General features: G+C 44.6%; 1 protein-coding gene across 5 annotated transcripts in view; it reads left to right on the forward strand.

Moving 5' to 3' along the window:
* ALS2CL (ALS2 C-terminal like) overlaps positions 1–17,916 on the forward strand; it is a 104,069-nt gene extending 86,153 nt beyond the window's left edge. For all 5 annotated transcript variants that reach the window (XM_080974019.1, XM_080974020.1, XM_080974022.1 and 2 more), the window contains exons 18-26: positions 1,287–1,377; positions 2,608–2,765; positions 4,969–5,031; positions 6,594–6,767; positions 8,153–8,195; positions 9,323–9,384; positions 10,907–11,056; positions 15,391–15,487; positions 15,906–17,916. In XM_080974019.1, coding sequence (XP_080830145.1) covers positions 1,287–1,377; positions 2,608–2,765; positions 4,969–5,031; positions 6,594–6,767; positions 8,153–8,195; positions 9,323–9,384; positions 10,907–11,056; positions 15,391–15,487; positions 15,906–15,974 — 907 coding nt within the window. In that variant the 3' untranslated portion in view covers positions 15,975–17,916. The remainder of the gene's footprint in view (positions 1–1,286; positions 1,378–2,607; positions 2,766–4,968; positions 5,032–6,593; positions 6,768–8,152; positions 8,196–9,322; positions 9,385–10,906; positions 11,057–15,390; positions 15,488–15,905) is intronic.
* The last annotated feature ends 69 nt before the right edge of the window (positions 17,917–17,985 follow it).

Here is a 17,985-nt window from a genome sequence, read left to right on the forward strand (position 1 = left end):
ATTAAAAGCTTCCCTAAAGAGGGCTGCCTTCAGATGTCTTATAGAAGTCTGGTAGTTATTCCTCCCTTTGACATCTGGTGGGAGGGCGTTCCACAGGGCGGGTGCTGCCACCGAGAAGGCCCTCTGCCTGGTTCCCTGTAACGTGGCTTCTCACAGGGAGGGAACCGCCAGAATGCCCTCGGAGCTGGACCTCAGTGTCCAGGCAGAACCTGAAGGAGCTTCTCCACCCCCATTGTTCTGCCCAGACATTGAGGTCCGGCTCCGAGGGCCTTCTGGCGGTTCTCTCCCTAAGAGAACCCGTTACAGGGAACCAGGCAGAGGGCCTTCTCGGTTGTGGCGCCTGCCCTGTGGAACGCCCTCCCGTCAGATGTCAAGGAAATAAACATCTATCTGACTTGTAGAAGACATCTCAAAGGAGCCCTGTTTAGGGAAGTTTTCAGTGTTTGATGTTTGCTGAGTTTTTATCATGTTGGAAGCCACCCAGAGTGGCAGTCAATATAAATGGGAGGGGTATACATCATCATTATTATCATTATTTATTTATTTATTTATTTATTTATTTATTTATAATACCTAATTTCCAGCAAATCCCTCTTTAGGCTACTAGATTCTTATTTATTTAATGTTATTTCTTATTTTCTTGTTTATAAACATTACAAATTTACTCAGCCAATTTAAATTACCAAATAATAATAATTACACACACCTTTTTCTGTGGTTGCTTATGTTACATCTTTTATCACTGCATATCCAATTTAAATCCATTTGTTGTTTATCCTATATATTCAATTTAAATTGTTTCCCGGCTCGTTTTTAATTCAATCCTGCCAGTGTTTTAAGCTGTTTGCAATGGTTCTTCAAACAGGCCTTAAATCTTCCCTATTCTTAATTTTTAAAAAGTCTCTCTTCTTGATTTCTTATTTGTCCGGTAACTTTCGCCATTGCTGCATCCTCTGGGCTACTCAATTCTGAAGTCACAAATAGTGATTTACTGCTGATTGTTAACAGCAGCAAAGCAGTGCATTGCACAAAAATGAGAAAATAAAAAAACCCTTCCCGATAATCGATTGGTTAAAGATAAACTAGCAAGCTAAGTTAATGATAAAACTTCTGCTGAGGAGGGAATCTTCCTTGGAATCTTGTTTTTTAGGTTGGATGTGTGGCTGTAAAATTTTAATCTGAAAAACCAAATAAATAATAAGAATAAATAATTGGAGGCAAATCATGTTAGGAGACGTTTTGAGTGGTGCTGGACTACTGCGCTCTGTTAATCTTTGTTCTCTCAGAGGAACTGAAGAGGCTCCCAGGAAAGTTGACTACCTTGAAGAACTCATTGAACACCAGGAGAAGGATGACCTGCAAGATTACCTGCACCAGGTAACTTGTTCCACACTGTTTGCATAATAGCTCTGTTGGTTAGAGTGTGATCCTGATAACGCCAAGCAGGGCCGTCTTTAGCATATGTGCTCCTGGGGTGCAAAGATCTGCCCAGCGCCCCCAAATTTAGTTTAGCCCCCAAATTAACTTTTATTATACCTTATGTCAAAATTGGGAACGCGGGTGGCGCTGTGGTCTAAACCGATTGGAAGGTCGGCGGTTCAAATCCCCGCGACGGGGTGAGCTCCCCTTGTTCGGTCCCAGCTCCCAACCTAACCTTGAATCTTTTTTTTTTTAATTGGTTTTACAATTTTATATTCACCATAATCATCATCAACACAAGAAGATATATATTAATATCCCCCACCCACACCCACCCTTGACTTCTCTCAACTTCCTCTTCTGGTTCTTTAAATATTTGCTTCTTCTGCTTATTTTATTTTACCTTAATTCTGAAATCTTTTAACTAAATGTTCTTATATTCTTACCGTTTTTATACCAAATCTTTCCAAATGACCTCTTGCACTTTATTTTCCCAGTTATCGCTCCTTAACTTTCACACTTGTTTTCTTAATTGTGTTTGCTCAAACCCTGCTAGTGAGTCCACTTCTTTACAATATTTTTCTATGTACAACATAAACGGTTCCCAGTCTTTCTTAAAGTCTCTGTTTTCCTTATCTGTAAGTTTACCAATAAGCTTCTCCGTTTTGGTATATTCCATAAGTTTTGCTTGCCACTCTTCTTTCGTGTCTTTTCATCTTTCCATTTTTGGGCTAGCAAGATCCTAGCCGCTGTTGTAGCATGCATGAAAAACCTCTTCCAGTCTTTTGGCAAGTCCTGTCCTGTAATACCTAACAAAAAGGCTTCTGGGTTTTTTTTTAACAAACGTCTTAAACATGTTTTTCATTTCATTGTACAGTCATACCTCTTGCTACGTTTGGTTCAGGTTACGTCTTTTCAGGTTGCGTCCCGCGGCGACCTGGAAGTACCAGAAAGGGTTACTTCCGGGTTTCGCCACTTGCGCATGCGCAGACGCTCAAAATGGTGTCATGTGCATGCGCAGAAGCAGCGAATCGCGACCCGCAGATGCAGGTTGCATTCTGCTCATGTTGCGAACGGGGCTCCGGAACGGATCCCGTTCGCAACCAGAGGTACCACTGTAAATCAATTTCCAATAGCTGAATCTTGCCTTGAATCTGAAGAGGCTATGTTTTCCCGTCGCTTTCGCAGGCTCTGCAATCTTCTCTGCACCCAATGGGGAAATTCCTGAAGGCTCTGACGTTGGCGTTCCAAGCCAGCTACTCTGGAATCGGAGCAAATAAGCATCTTCTCAGCATGGCGCAAGAGGAGGTCAAGCATTACGCAAAGAAGATTTGGGAATTCTACCAGTACGTATTTGCACGCTGCGGCGCCCCTCTGGGATGGTCGTTTTTGCTCCGAGAAACTCAAAGAGGATCCACCTTGCAGGTGACCTCTTACCTTGCAGCAAATTTTGCCAGGGGATTCTTTTCAAGGATGTGCTAGTGAAATCCAAACCCCCAGGGCTTTTGTATATGTGGAGAGAGTCTCTTCCTTTAAATTCCTAGGAGTTTATCTCAGTGAAGACCTTACTTGGAAAATTACTACAACCCAGGTGGTTAAGAAAGTCCAACAGAGACTCCATCTCCTCAGAGTATTGCAGAAGAACGATGTCAAACAACATTTGATGATCTCCTTCTACCGGTCCACAATAGAAAGTGTCCTTTCCTACTGCATCACGGTGTGGGACGCTGGTTTGACATCATCTGATAGGAAGTGCCTACAGAGGGTGGTGAATACAGCACAAGATATTATGGGCTGTCCCATGAATCCGCTGAATGAAATAGCGGAAGAACGTTGCCTCAGGAGAGTGAGGAAAATTCTCAGGGATGATTCACACCCTGGCCGGCACTTTCTTGATCTCCTGCCCTCGGGCAGAAGATATAGAAGCAAGATTAGTCGCACCAACAGGGTAAAGAACAGCTTCTATCCCTGGGCTGTTAGGCTGCTGAAGGAAAAGATAACAACAGGGCAACTGACTTTCGGGTTTGGTGTGCGTGTGTCAGTAAACGAGGGGAATTAAGAGAGAGCTGAGTGGGGGGGTGCTCGCGTCATCTCACTGTATACAAGTTGTACAAGTGACAATAAAGTATATCAGTTTCAATATGCAGATAAGTAATGATGGGGCCCTGGAACATGGTTGCCGTTTAGAGGGAGTGATAATGGTTCCTGTCACAGCCAATGCAGGTGTTTAGCGAAGATAGAAACAGGGTTCAGAAAGTATTGGAATCCTGGGGTTTCGCAGAAGCACAAGAAATCTTTAATAGAATAATTCACAGGAAGCAAATCCAATGAGCATCCTCAGTAGCCAGTAGGTGCTGAGTCTTGGGTGGCAGAGGGAGAGAGTATGAAATGGGGCACCCTTGGGAGAGCCTGGCTGGTGAACTGCAATTCCCAGTATTCTTGGGTGCAAACCAGACCAGTCTTTAAAGTTTTTCACGGGTAGCTAATGGTGGGAATGTGGAGGATAGTAGGAGAGGCTACATTGATTAAATATTATCCTTCCTCGCTCACGCTAGTGAGCTAGTGTTGTTGTTTAGTCGTTTAGTCGTGTCCGACTCTTCGTGACCCCATGCACCAGAGCACGCCAGGCCCTCCTGTCTTCCACTGCCTCCCGCAGTTTGGTCAAACTCATGCTGGTAGCTTCCAGAACACTGTCCAACCATCTCGTCCTCTGTCATCCCCTTCTCCTTGTGCCCTCCATCTTTCCCAACATCAGGGTCTTTTCCAGGGAGTCTTCTCTTCTCCTGAGGTGACCAAAGTATTGGAGCCTCAGCTTCAGGATCTGTCCTTCCAGTGAGCACTCAGGGCTGATTTCCTTCAGAATGGAGAGGTTGGATCTTCTTGCAGTCCATGGGACTCTCAAGAGTCTCCTCCAGCACCATAATTCAAAAGCATCAATTCTTTGGCGATCAGCCTTCTTTATGGTCCAGCTCTCACTTCCATACATCACTACTGGGAAAACCATGGCTTTAACTATACGGACCTTTGTCGGCAAGGTGATGTCTCTGCTTTTTAAGATGCTGTCTAGGTTTGTCATTGTTTTTCTCCCAAGAAGCAGGCGTCTTTTAATTTCGTGGCTGCTGTCACCATCTGCAGTGATTATGGAGCCCAAGAAAGTAAAATCTCTCACTGCCTCCATTTCTTCCCCTTCTATTTGCCAGGAGGTGATGGGACCAGTGGCCATGATCTTCGTTTTTTTGATGTTGAGCTTCTGACCATATTTTGCGCTCTCCTCTTTCACCCTCAATAAAAGGTTCTTTAATTCCTCCTCACTTTCTGCCATCAAGGTTGTGTCATCTGCATATCTGAGGTTGTTGATATTTTTTCTGGCAATCTTAATTCCAGCTAGGGAAGTAAGCTAGTAGCAAAGCACATTCCCTTGTACATAGCAGGAAGCTAGCTGATAGATTTGTTAGAACCATTTGAGTTCAGCAATCCTGTCTGGCTTGTGAGCACCCACTGATTTTAAGTGGCCCTAACTTCCTTTTATTTGCTGTTTTTGCCATTCAGGGGCTTGCTGTGTCTTGCGTTGGAGGTCAAAGGTCAACCGTCTGCTGGAGGCATGGAGGAGAGGTAGTGGCACGAGATGGTTTTCTTGCTTCTTGAATGCAGGAAGCTGCTTCACACTGATTCAGATCCTTGGTCCAGCTAGTTCAGTATTGTCGACACTGGCTGGCAGCAGCTCGCCAGGTTTTTCAGCCCTACTTGGATGCCCTTGAGGATACCCTTGAGCATGCCCTACCATTGACCCACAACCCTTTTAATATGGGCATAGCCCCTGCCCTCCCAATTAATTATCACCATTGTGGGTTACATCCTAGTCCTATTTTAAAGTGCATTGCAATCTATTTATTTATTTGCAATTAGATTCTACTTTGGGGAGCCGGGTGGCGCTGTGGTCTAAACCACTGAGCCTCTTGGGCTTGCCGATCAGAAGATCGGCGGTTCAAATCCCCGCAATGGGGTGAGCTCCCGTTGCTCGGTCCCAGCTCCTGCCAACCTAGCAGTTCGAAAGCACGTCAAAGTGCAAGTAGATAAATAGGTACCGCTTCGGCGGGAAGGTAAACGTCGTTTCCGTGCGGTGCTCTGGTTTGCCAAAAGCGGCTTAGTCATGCTGGCCACATGACCCAGAAAAACTCTCTGCGGACAAACATTGGCTCCCTCGGCCTGTAAAGCGAGATGAGCGCCACAACCCCAGAGTCGTTTGCGACTGGAATTAACTGTCAGGGGTTCTTTACCTTTTTAGATTCTACTTTATTTTCCTTCTAGAGCTCCATCAAAGCCCATGGTGTGCTTAGCAACAGGGGATTCGGATCAAAAACAGGTCCCTGCCCTATGATCCTACAGTAAAAGACCCTCTCCCACTAACCTACCCTCAACGGTTGGCTCCATTCTGACCCAGCTACTTGATTAGAATGCATTAATCCAATTTGAGGTTTCGTTTTCAATCAAGCGGTGTCTAAATTTTACAAAATAGACACTCTGCATTTTTTTTTAAAAAATCCTTTTTACGCTGCTCTGTTTCCCAAGGCCGGTTTGCGAAAAGCAAGCGCCAAGCACAAGGTCCTCTGTGAATAATAATAATAATAATAATAATAATAATAATAATAATTTTTTACTTATACCCCACCCATCTGGCTGGGTTTCCCCAGCCACTCTGGGCGGCTTTCAACAGAGTGTTAAAATACAGTAGTCTGTTAAACATTAAAAGCTTCCCTAAAGAGGGCTGCCTTCAGATGTCTTCTAAAAGTCTGGTAGTTGTTCTTCTCCTTGACATCTGGTGGGAGGGCGTTCCACAGGGCGGGGGCCACCACCGAGAAGGCCCTCTGCCTGGTTCCCTGTAACCTCACTTCTCGCAGTGAGGGAACCGCCAGAAGGCCCTCAGCACTGGACCTCAGCATCCGGGCAGAACGATGGAGGTGGAGACGCTCCTTCAGGTATACTGGACCGAGGCCGTTTAGGGCTTTCAAGGTCAGCACCAACACTTTGAATTGTGCTCAGAAATGTACTGGGAGCCAGTGTAGGTCTTTCAAGACCGCTTTTATGTGGTCTCAGCAGCCGCTCCCAGTCACCAGTCTAGCTGCCACAATTGCAGCCCTTTGTACAAACTTCCCTTTCCGCTTCCTCTGCCTCAGTGACCTCAACGGACCGGCCCTCGTTCTGCCCCTCATCCTGCCGTGTTTCTACCCAGAACTCTCGATGCTCTACATGCTTTACCACCAGAAAGAGGATGACCTGTATTGCCAAGGGATTGTGGATCTGAGCCTGTTTCCTGATGTTAAGCTGCTTGAATTCCTGGAGGTCCAAAAGTGAGTGGTTGCGGATGCTGTAGAAATTCTCTCCCTCCCTTTCTATATCCTGCATGCAAAGCAGATGTTCTACCATTGAGCTAAAGCCCTTTCCCGTCATATTTTTGGTCAGTCAGTCTAGCTCAGTATTGTCCACCCATTGAAATTATTATTACAGTGGTACCTCGGGTTAAGTACTTAATTCGTTCCGGAGGTCCAATCTTAACCTGAAACTGTTCTTAACCTGAAGCACCACTTTAACTAATGGAGCCTCCAGCTGCCACTGCGCCGCCGGAGCACGATTTCTGCTCTCATCCTGAAGCAAAGTTCTTAACCTGAAGCACTATTTCTGGGTTAGCGGAGTCTGTAACCTGAAGCGTATGTAACCTGAGGTGGCCAGCTGTTTTTCTTCCTTTCTGATAACCTACAGTGGTACCTTGGTTCTCAAACTTAATCCGTTCCGGAAGTCCGTTCCAAAACCAAAGCGTTCCAAAACCAAGGCGCGCTTTCCCATAGAAAATAATGCAAAAGGGATTAATCCGTTCCAGACTTTTAAAAGCAAACCCTAAAACAGCAATTTAACATGAATTCTACTATCTAACGAGACCATGGATCCATAAAATGAAAGCAATAAACAATGTGCTGCAGTCACCCAATCAATCCATCAGTAGCTGACCTGGGTTCCACACAGTCACAATTTTTTTTTAAAGAAAAAGAGCCGCACAAACGAAAACGCAAAATACTGTAAATAGCAAAAACAGACAGACCTCAGCGTCACACTCAAATCGGAAGCGTAACACTCAAAACGTAGCACGTTTGGCTTCTGAAAAAGTTTGCAAACCGGAACACATACTTCCGGGTTTCCAGTGTTTGGGTTCCAAGTTGTTTGAGTACCAAGGCGTTTGAGAACCAAGGTGCCACTGTATTGTTATTCAATTGGAGTGCTCGCAGGCCAGTGTTTCCCAATTGTTGGTGTTTAAATTTGCCTTGAGACAGTCTTGAAACCTCTTTTGTTGACCACCAGCATTACGCTTTCCATTTTTAAGTTGGGAACAGAGTAGTTGCTTTGGAAGACGATAATCAGTCATCCGCACAACATGACCAGTCCAACGAAGTTGTTGTTGAAGAATGCGCATCTGCGGCTGGAAGCAGCATTGCTTTTGAGTCCCAGTTGTTGGAAACTGCGAGAGAGGAGTTCTTATGCTCAGGGTTACCCATAAGGCATCTAGCTGGCCACTGTGAAAACAGGATTCTGGACTAGATGGGCTATTGGCTCATACCAAAAGGCTTGTGTTTTGTTCTTATCCTGTTTCCCACAATGCCTTTGGGAAGCCCACAAGCAAGCCTTGCTGCTCCAGACGCAAACCCCTCTTCCACCCTTTGACCCCGGCCTCTTCTCATTTCAGATATTTGTGGCCCCTCAAAGATCTGACGCTCACAAGTAACCAGGTAAGTCTACTCTCAGTTCTCTTCTGGTTTGCGTACGCAGTAAACTGGGACTGGACCGCTGCAGATGACAGCGAGAGAATGCCTTGAAAAAATGTAGAAACAGATCCCTCGTGTAAAACTCATTTGAGTAGCACAGGCGTGGCTCAATGGAGAGGGAGCTGCCTTGCAGGGAGAAGGAACCAGGGTCAATTATGTGGTCACACACACACATATACAGTGGTACCTTGGTTCTCAAACTTAATCCATTCCAGAAGTCCATTCCGAAACCAAAGCGTCCCAGAACCAAGGCGAGCTTTCCCATAGAAAGTAGTGCAAAATGGATTAATCCGTTCCAGACTTTTAAAAACAACCCCTAAAACAGCAAACCCAACCAGATGGACGGGGTACAAATAATAAATCAATTATTATTGTTGTTATTATCATCATCATCAGTGCTTTTTTTCTGGGGGGACGCGGGGGGGGGGTGCATACCCCTAAACATTTTGTGAATCTACGTTTGGCTTCATTGAGGGGTAGTTTTTCAATATGAGTAGGAAAATGAGAGTACCCCTAAAATTTTTTTTAGAAAAAAGCTCTGGTTGCTGTTGTTGTTGTTATTGACAAATTCAGTGATATTTGGAATTCAATTCTGTGGTTTCTTGAGCTGCAGCCAGTTAATATAGATAACTTAGAGGGTCTGGTGGTACAAAGGAGCTTTCCAATTTCCTAGTAATACACATCTTTTGCACGTAGTACAGGGACAGGCAAACTCGGCCCTCCAGATGTTTTGAGACTACAACTCCCATCATCCCTGACTGGTTCTGTTAGCTAGGGGTGATGGGAGTTGTAGTCCCAAAACACCTGGAGGGCCGAGTTTGCCTTTGCCTGATGTAGAAGGTCCCAAGCTCAGTCCTCAATGGCATCTCTGGGCAGGGCAGGGAGACATTCTGTCTGAAGGAATACTGAGCTAGTGAACCAATGGTCTGGGCTCAGCTTAAGGAAGCTTCCTCACTTCCAAGCATGGGAAGGGACCACAGCTCTGGAGCAGAACATCTGCTTTTCAAGCACAAGGTCCCAGGTGCAAGTGGATAATAAATAAATAGGAACAACAATAATTCTATATATATGTATGTGTGTGTGTATTTTAGAGACGATCACTGGTCAAAGACCGCTGCTTTCTTTCTGCTACTGAATGTCTACAGAAGCTGATGTAAGTTGCCACCCATTTATTTTTTAAGTGGAGAAACAGTTAACAGCAGAAATTTGTTTTCTTTTTTCCTCTTTTTTTCCCTTGACATTTTCTTTCTTCCATTCTCTGACAAAGTAATAATCATAAATGAATAGGAATAAAAATGTGTGCCCCATCACCGAGACCATTTTATTGTAACTATCCAACCTCCCAAAATTTCAGAACCTCTTGCGATGGTTTGACCCCTTTCCGTTTTAACAGCACACATTCTGCAAACACCCTCCGTATTGCTTCAAAATCATTTCTCCTGCATATTCCCCGTCTTACTGTAATGGCACATGTTAATTTAACGTTATGAGCGATATCTCACACCTCTTTATACCATTTTTCCATTTTATATTCTGCTTGCCCCTTCCACTTCCTAGCTATCATAATTTGTGCAGCTGTCAATAAATTTGTGAGCAGGTCCTTCATAGCCTGCAAACCTTCCACCCCATCATCATAAATTGATAATAATGGTGGTGGTTGTTTAGTTGTTTAGTCGTGTCTGACTCTTCATGACCCCATGGACCAGAGCAGGCCAGGCACTCCTGTCTTCCACTGCCTCCCGAAGTTTGGTCAAACTCATGCTGGTAGCTTCGAGAACACTGTCCCACCATCTCGTCTTCTGTCGCCCCCTTCTCCTTGTGCCCTCCATCTTTCCCAGCATCAGGGTCTTTTCCAGGGAGTCTTCCCTTCTCATGAGGTGGCCAAAGTATTGGAGCCCCAGCTTCAGGATCTGTCCTCCCAGTGAGCACTCAGGGCTGATTTCCTTCAGAATGGAGAGGTTTGATCTTCTTGCAGTCCATGGGACTCTCAAGAGTCTCCTCCAGCACCATAATTCCAAAGCATCCATTCTTTGGCGATCAGCCTTCTTTATGGTCCAGCTCTCACTTCCATACATCACTACTGGGAAAACCACAGCTTTAACTATAAGGACCTTTGTCGGCAAGGTGATGTCTCTGCTTTTTAAGATGCTGTCTAGGTTTGTTATTGCTTTTCTCCCAAGAAGCAGGCGTCTTTTAATTTCGTGACTGCAATAATAATAATGGTACCTCTGGACTTTTGGTCAGCTTTAACCTGTTTTATTTTTATTTTTCCTCCTTCCATGGTGTTGGAGGCAGCTTGCATGGTTCTGCACCTCCTTATTCTCAGAGCAACCCTGTGAGATGGGTTCGATTGAGAAATAGTAACTTCCTATGAGCCTAGTTGGGCCATGAACTTTGGTCTGACTCTCTTAACTCAGCCGCCCCCAACCCTATTGCCCTCCAGCCTGGCCAGCATTACTGTGGGTTGACAGAGGTTTCCCATCCCTCCATAGGGACTAGCAACTTGCTCATTCACCAAAAGGAAAGCAGAGATTCCCAAGGCACTGGATCATAGGCCCTATCCAAATCGAGGAGGACTAAGCCCACACTCGCCTCCCCAAGGATTTTCATATGCTTTCTGGTTTGAGTGTTTTAGGGCTTACGTTGATGCTCACCAGCTCTTCCCCTTTTTGCAGCACTACTGTTGACCCGCGGGAAAAACTGGACATCCTCCAAAAGACATACGAGGAAATTGAGAAGACAGTGAACCGGGTGCTGGAGAAGGAATATAGCCTGCCAATGGACGACCTCTTGCCACTGCTGATGTATGTTGTGACGAGGGCAAGGTAAGGAAAACAGGTCTCCTTCTTGCTCATCCTTTCCAATGTGGTTGGATCAGGTCCTCAGGAGGGTCCATTTCCGTGTCTGCAGATTGGAGTATAAATAGCTCCGGAACTGTTCCGTTGTTGCTGGTTTGTTTTGGAGCTTAGCATCATAAATTTCTTCTGGTTTTTCCCAGCTGGGGGTGGGGGTGTTATAAGAAAAAAACTGCTCCTTTTCCCTTATGGGGTACCCAAGAGCCCATATAGAGTCCTTATGTAGGTTCTCTATTGGTAAGAGAAAAATAACAGAGGCCAACCAGAGAATATTGAGAAGCAAAGCAGCTAGTAAGCCTGATATTTATTAATCTGTTGCAATAGGGTGCTCACCCCCCACCGCCCCTAAGGCAGGAGGAAGGGATCCAGAACATTGGTGTGCAAGCTCTTATATAGACTTTTGAAATTGCCTCACCTGTAGCTCAAGAGGATGGATGGCGGCTAACAGATTGAGATTGAATCCAGACAAGACAGAAGTACTGTTAATGGGGAGACAGGGGGGAAGGTGTGGGGGACTCCCTGGTCCTGAATGGGGTAACTGTGCTCCTGAAGGACCAGGTATGCAGCCTGGGAGTCATTTTGGACTCACAGCTATCCATGGAGGCACAGGTCAGTTCTGTGTCCAGGGCAGCTGTTTACCAGTTCCATCTGGTACGCAGGCTAAGACCCTACCTGCCCACAGACTGTCTTGCCAGAGTGGTGCATGCTCTAGTTAACTCTCGCTTGGACTACTGCAGTGCGCTCTATGTGGGGCTACCTTTGTAGGTGACCCAGAAACTACAACTAATCCAGAATGCGGCAGCCAGACTGGTGACTGGGAGCGGCCGCCAAGACCACATAACACTGGTCTTGAAAGACCTACATAGGCTCCCAGTATGTTTCCAAGCACAATTCAAAGTGTTGGTGCTGACCTTTAAAGCCCCAAACGGCCTCAGTCCTGTATACCTGAAGGAGCGTCTCCACCCCAATCATTCAGTGCTGAAGGCCTTCTGGCGGTTCCTTCCTTGCGAGAAATGAGGTTACAGGGAACCAGGCACAGGGTTTTCTCGGTGGTGGCACCCACCCTGTGGAACGCCCTCCTATCAGATGTCAATGAGAACAACAACTACCAGACTTTTAGAAGGCATCTGAAGGCAGCCCTGTTTAGGGAAGCTTTTAATGTTTGATGCATTACTGTATTTTAATATTTTGTTGGAAGCCGCCCAGAGTGGCTGGGGAAACCCAGCCAGATGGGCGGGGTATAAATAATAAATTATTGTTATTATTATTATTATTATTATTATTATTACTACTACACTGGTCAACAACAAATTTGTTGTCTGCGTTTTTTCAGCTGATTTAGGACAAATCTGGTGCGCTGAATCCAAAAATCACATTGGTTTTGCTCAATCAGGTCAAGTTTTTGAGCTATGGCCACATGTCATTTTTTTACGTTTTTGTTCACATGCACGCTTGTGTGGAGCATTTTAGAAGAAGTTGGTGGGGGTAAAATGCCATGTCGAATAATTGTTTTGATTGGAAATGATTATTTTAATGACAAGAACTATTCAGGTCCGATAGTTCTGGGTGATTATGTCGAAAAGGGATCAGTTTGAAGTCATAAAACCTCGAAATCTTCCATAAATTGGTGCAGCAAAGCATAAAGTTGGGGGATCAAAACCCCTGGCTCACTCGAGTACACTGAAGGAGAACTATGAAGCGGTGAAGTATGTGCTGGAGAAAATTGGTTATGATCAGCGTAAGTGGTTTATTTGTGTTGACCTGAAGATGGTGAACTTTTTGTTGGGACAACAGTCTGGCTTCACCAAGTACCCATGTTTTCTGTGCATGTGGGATAGTAGGGACCGTGCTCAGCATTACACGAAGAAGGACTGGCCTGTGCGGGAGGAATTGGTGCCTTGCAGAAAAAGGAACGTCATCAACGACCCTCTGGTGGACAGAGACAGAATACTCTTCCCACCGCTGCACATCAAGCTCGGCTTAATCAAGCAGTTCACCAAGGCTCTGGACAAGGATGGTGACTGCTTCATTTGCTTGTGCCAGCCTTTTCCAGGATTGACCATGGAGAAGTTGAAAGCTGGCATCTTTGACGGACCTCAGATCTGTCAGCTCATCAGAGATCCAGAGTTCAGAAACTCAATGAACGAAGTGGAACTGGAAGCGTGGAAGGCATTTGTTCTGGTAGTGAAGAACTTTCTTGGCAACAATAAGGCCAGAAACTACGCAGACCTTGTCAACAACATGCTGACTGCTTTCAGAAACCTGGGCTGCAACATGAGCATCAAGATGCACTACCTATTTTCACATATGGACCGGTTTCCTGAGAACCTGGGTTCAATGAGTGACGAGCAGGGGGAGAGATTCCATCAGGACATGAAAGAGATGGAGACCAGGTATTAGGGTCGCTGGGACGCAGTCATGATGGCTGACTACTGTTGGACTCTGAAGAGAGACCTCCCTGCCGCTGAGCATTCCAGGAGTTCCAAGAAATGGAAGTTCAAGCCCTGAAGTTTGAAAAATGGTGAAACAACATGCAATTTACGTGTACTTACCTTTATCAATGCCCACCATTCAGTTTACAGTAAACCTGACCTGATGGAGAGAAACGGATGCCATTTCCTGATTCAGCAGTGCAAAAATACCCTAAATCAGTTGTAGAAATCTAGACAACATTCAAAAAGTAAAAAATTGTTGCCCAGTGTTACTATTATTATTATTATTCTGTACCCGCTGGAGTTTCTGGGTCAGCTTCAAGGGCAGCCCTGCGTAGAGCGAGCTACAATAATCAATAATCATGGTTAAAACACACCCCTCCCCTCAAGAACTCTGGGAACTGTAACTTATCATTCAGAGCTACTAATCTGACACTATTAACAAAGTACAGTTTCTATTATTATTATTATTATTATTATTATTATTATTATTATTATTTGGAGGCAGGGTCCTTTAAAAGTATGGTTTGTACCCACAAAGCATTTTCCTGATTTGTTTCTTAGCAAGTGGGGCTTGCATGTGGTACCTTTTAAATTTGGCAGCAAATGCAAGCCCTTCTGGGATTGGTTACAAGAGCTGCCAAGTGGAGCTGGTTCTTGCTTAAAAGCGGGGCTTCCCATCTCAGCACTAACCAGTGCTGACGGCAAGTCCCACTGAGATCTGCTTGCAAGTTCCCAGCTCGCAGGTGCGCAGTCGATCCCTGTTCAAAGTGGGCTTTCAGTTGATCAGATTTCAAGATGTGCTTAAAGTGCAGAGAACTGAGTTCAAGTCAGGCTACAAAGCATGCTAACAGTTTGAAGCTGCACATTCAAAGGAAGAACGAGAGAAAGGAAAAACAGCAACTTCAGAGCTAACTTAGACTGCGCTCAAGTTTCTTTTGAACTTGGGTCACCTGATGTCCTGGTGACATCAGGTGATTGACAGAAAAGTGGCCCCATCCACCTATCCAAGTGGCACACAAGTACTGCTGTTGCTCAGGATTTGGCCTGCTGACTGGAGTCTGTATACACACACAAAGACCCTTACCAAGAATCCCTTCAATGCAGCTGTTTTCTCTGGCATAAGTGTCATACCCCTGAATTTATGCTGACTATACGCAACTAAAAGAGGCTGTTAAGGCAAGCTATATATACCTGCTAGAATTAAACAAAGATAATGGGTTTGAACTCCACTACAGGTATGGCACTGTGGGTTAAACCACAGAGCCTAGGACTTGCCAATCAGAAGGTCGGTGGTTCAAATCCCCGCTACGGGGTGAGCTCCCATTGCTCGGTCCCTGCTCCTGCCAACCTAGCATTTCGAAAGCACGTCAAAGTGCAAGTAGATAAATAGGTACCGCTCCGGCAGGAAGGTAAACGGCGTTTCCGTGTGCTGCTCTGATTCGCCAGAAGCGGCTTAGTCCTGCTGGCCACATGACCCGGAAGCTGTATGCCGACTCCCTTGGCCAATAAAGCGAGATGAGCGCCGCAACCCGAGTCAGTCACTACTGGACCTAATGGTCAGGGGTCCCTTTACCCTTTTTTACAGGTATTAATTAGGTTAACAATGCTGGGATGTTTTATCCTTGGCACATTTAACCTACTTAACAGTCTGTTTTTTGTTTTTAGGGGGCGAGGACGTTGGCTTTGACCTCACTAACTAATACTCTTTGCCCTCATCTATACCACTGTACAGTATGTACAAATGAGGACGATGCCTTTATACATCTGACGAAATGGACTCTGGCCCATGAAAGCTTTAAGAAGTCTTTAAGATGTCATAAGACTTCGCTGTTCTAACAGAATAATCTTGCCTTCCCCTCCACAATCCAGTATACAACATTTAGGAGCAGAAATCCACCTGATCAGAGATCTGATGGATCCGACAAATGAAGGAGGCATGTACGACTTCCTGCTGACAGCACTCGAGGTAAGGACAAAAATTAGACTGTGACGGTGGATAAAACAGTCAAATTAGATTGATGGAAAATAGATAACATTATTTCCTAAACTGGCCACCCAGGGGCTTCCACTAGTGAAACATGAATGCAATGGTCCACTCCTATAATTGCTAGAATCATAGAATACATCTAGTCCAATTTTTTGCTGATTCTGGGGCTCAAACCCATGACCTTCAGATTAAGTCCCTTGTTCTGCCAACTGAGCTACCCCAGAGAGCAGGCAGGCATTCAGAGAAGTATACCACAGAACCAAGAGAGGCTTCATAGCACTGAGAGTATCTGCCATGGGTGCCACAAAAGATTTCTGGTGTATCTAGGATGATCTTAATCTTACAAATGAGTGCCAGTCTCCATCACAAGGTTTCTCTTCTTTCTTCCCATCTCCAGTCGTGTTATAAATTCATCCAGAAGGAAATAAGACTCCGCCCAAGTTGGCAGGTCCTACACAATTCCTGAGAGTTGCACAGCAGCATTCATTGTCCTAACAAAGGATGCTGAAAAGAGAAGGAACTTGAAATTGTCGCTGCTGGGTTTTCCATTTTTTGGTCTTTCCTATGGGAAGGATGTTTGGTTTTTAAGACACAATTTCTTTGAAATTGACATTTGAAAAAGAATGGTTCTTTGACATTGATGAGAAGGCTGCAGACAGAAGGAAGTCAACTTGATTCCAGGTGCAATACTCCCGTTCCTTGTGTCTCATCCTCATGCAAAATGCAACTTTCTATTCCTGGACCAGAGGACTTCTCATTTTGGAGGCAAGAGGTTAATTCTGGTCTTGCTGGGGCCAGAAACAAAGCTGTTTTGAAGGTCACCAAAACCAGGAATTTGCCAGAACCAATCTTGTTTGGGGCAGTGCAATTTTTTAAGCAAGCGCTTTAACCTTTCATGTCAAATTACCTCCGTTTATTATTTCCTTGTTTATGATTCATGGAGCATCTTGCAAAAGACAGTCTTGTGTACTGCTAAAACATCCCGGTAGAATGTATACTGGAGGTTATTTTAGTTAATGCATTGCTTGTGGTGCGATCACTTTATTTGGGCTTTGCAAAATTTTGGCAAGCCACACTGAAATTGAAATATTTGAAGTCTTACTTGTTTCAGCAACGGTCTGCTGGTAATCCAAATGCTCCGGTGAGCTGTCAGTGATCTCTGGATCACCATTAGTACAATAATGGCAATTGAAGCTCACTCAACCAGGAGTTCAGATGAGCAATGCAACCCAGCTGGTCAGTCCAGCTCCTACCATACCATTTGGACTGTAATGATGCCCTTGAATTTGCAAAGACTCTCCTCTGCCTTTCTCCCATCAAAAGCAAACAGCATATCCAATACCAGGGCAGAAAATGTTCCACCACACATTCCATTTATTCAAAGCTGCTAACTTACCTTTTACCCCTTTTCCAATGTAAAGGGAAGATCATTTCAAGGATTGATTTCCGCAACCAGTTATCCACTGGAAAATGCAGCTCAAAGTGTAGCATTTTGCAAGTTACAACAACGGAGAGCTGTAGTTACACACATACACACTGCCTGTATTTCGCATGCAAGGGAGAGTGAACATGCACCACCCAATTTTTCCAGTGACATCACTGCTTCTTTTATTTGGGTTTTTGTGTTCAGACACACAAATAGAACAGGACTTCCGGAATCTACATCTGGACTGGCAAATCTATGGCCCTCAGTGTTGTTGGAGGGATCTGGAGGGCCGCAGGTTCACACGCCCTGACCTCCACAGAGGCAGGTTAAACTCTTGACCTAATCCTTCGATGGGACTACAAGGTGTCGGCAGTCATAGAACAGGATTTTGGAGGTGTTTCTAAGCATCGGTTGTCTGGGTCTTTCAAACTGTTCCATTGTGCTTGAGCAGAGTGAAAATCCCATAGTTGCTCTTCCTTTGATTAACGAACCCTGCATCCTTGCCTCAGAGCTTTTTTCTGCAAAAGGGTTGGTGTTGTAAACCTTTTCTAAGGTAACTGACAAGTTTAATATAAAAATGCAGAGCCCCATTTTCTTAGGTCAAATTTAGCAAAATGAGAGATTCTGGCAAAAGCCTGGTTTATTCTTCAGTCTGGATGTAAACTAGGGCAATATTGGCTCATTTTTGACTACTGAAGGCATAAAAGAGTTGTTGCTTTGAAATTAATTGGAAGTGAAAACACTGTTCTTATCTGAATGGTGTAAGAGCTAAAAAGTGTGTACATTTTTAACTAAACAACTTTTTAATGCTTTAATATGCTGCATAAAACTGTACATTACTGCCTCACTGCAATACACTGGATAAAATATTTAATATGCTAACTTCATTATAAATGACTTTGTATGGAAATTTTTTTATTGCGTTGTTTTGGAGACATGTAGCTATTTATATGAAACGAATAAATGAAGTTGCCTTAACTGAGTGAGAACACTGTTCTCTCAATTCTAATATTGTCTTTCTTTGGAGTACAGGTACATCTAATCTACAACT

The sequence above is a fragment of the Podarcis pityusensis genome (assembly GCF_964106645.2).
Source record: "Podarcis pityusensis genome assembly, chromosome: 12".
NCBI lineage: Eukaryota > Metazoa > Chordata > Lepidosauria > Squamata > Lacertidae > Podarcis > Podarcis pityusensis.